A 570-nucleotide genomic window follows, 5' to 3' on the forward strand; every position below is an offset into this window, starting at 1 on the left:
ACATGCCGACCAGGGACAGACTCCCTCACCCTCACACACACCCACACAGCCCCGCAGAACTCGTGCACACACACAAACACACCTCAGATGATTATGATTGCTTTATGACAAGCTCTTGAGGGATGTAGCAGAATGTGGTTGCGTCTCCACAGTAGCAATAGTGTGGCACCCTTCAACCACTAAACCGTAACTCACACACCTACATACATACACAAACAGCCACGGTTAAACACACACACTCTGCCTCTCACATGAGGAATGAAGAAGGACGGGGGAGTCGGCAGCAAAAGCGAGGTAAGAGTGAGTTTTTCTTTTTCTTTGACTCTATCCCTGTCCCTCTCTCTCTGTCTTTGTTCCCTATAGTCCCTCTCAATGTCTCTCTGTCTCTATCACCTTCTTTCTCTGCAACAGACCTGTCTTTGGTTGTCAACCTTACAACCCTGTGACTTTGTGGCCACACGTTTCATCACCATAGGGAACCTCACGGGTCATGCTGTCACATGTATAGAAGTAATTATGTGCATACTCTGATATTGTTTGACTTGCACTGGCTCTAAAGTTACGATGCCA

The 570-nt window shown here is 47.4% G+C and overlaps 1 protein-coding gene across 2 annotated transcripts in view; it reads left to right on the top strand.

Moving 5' to 3' along the window:
• The window catches only part of sh3tc2 (SH3 domain and tetratricopeptide repeats 2), a 25,587-nt gene continuing 25,017 nt past the window's right edge, over positions 1 to 570 (top strand). Inside the window, exon 1 of one of the 2 annotated variants that reach the window (XM_056600358.1) lies at positions 1 to 294. Coding sequence is in view for 1 of the 2 variants with exons in the window: in XM_056600357.1 (XP_056456332.1) it covers positions 252 to 294 (43 nt within the window). In the remaining variant the exon portion in view is untranslated. The remainder of the gene's footprint in view (positions 295 to 570) is intronic. The other variant, XM_056600357.1, reaches the window with a different exon arrangement.

Source organism: Gadus chalcogrammus, chromosome 10 (assembly GCF_026213295.1).
Source record: "Gadus chalcogrammus isolate NIFS_2021 chromosome 10, NIFS_Gcha_1.0, whole genome shotgun sequence".
NCBI lineage: Eukaryota > Metazoa > Chordata > Actinopteri > Gadiformes > Gadidae > Gadus > Gadus chalcogrammus.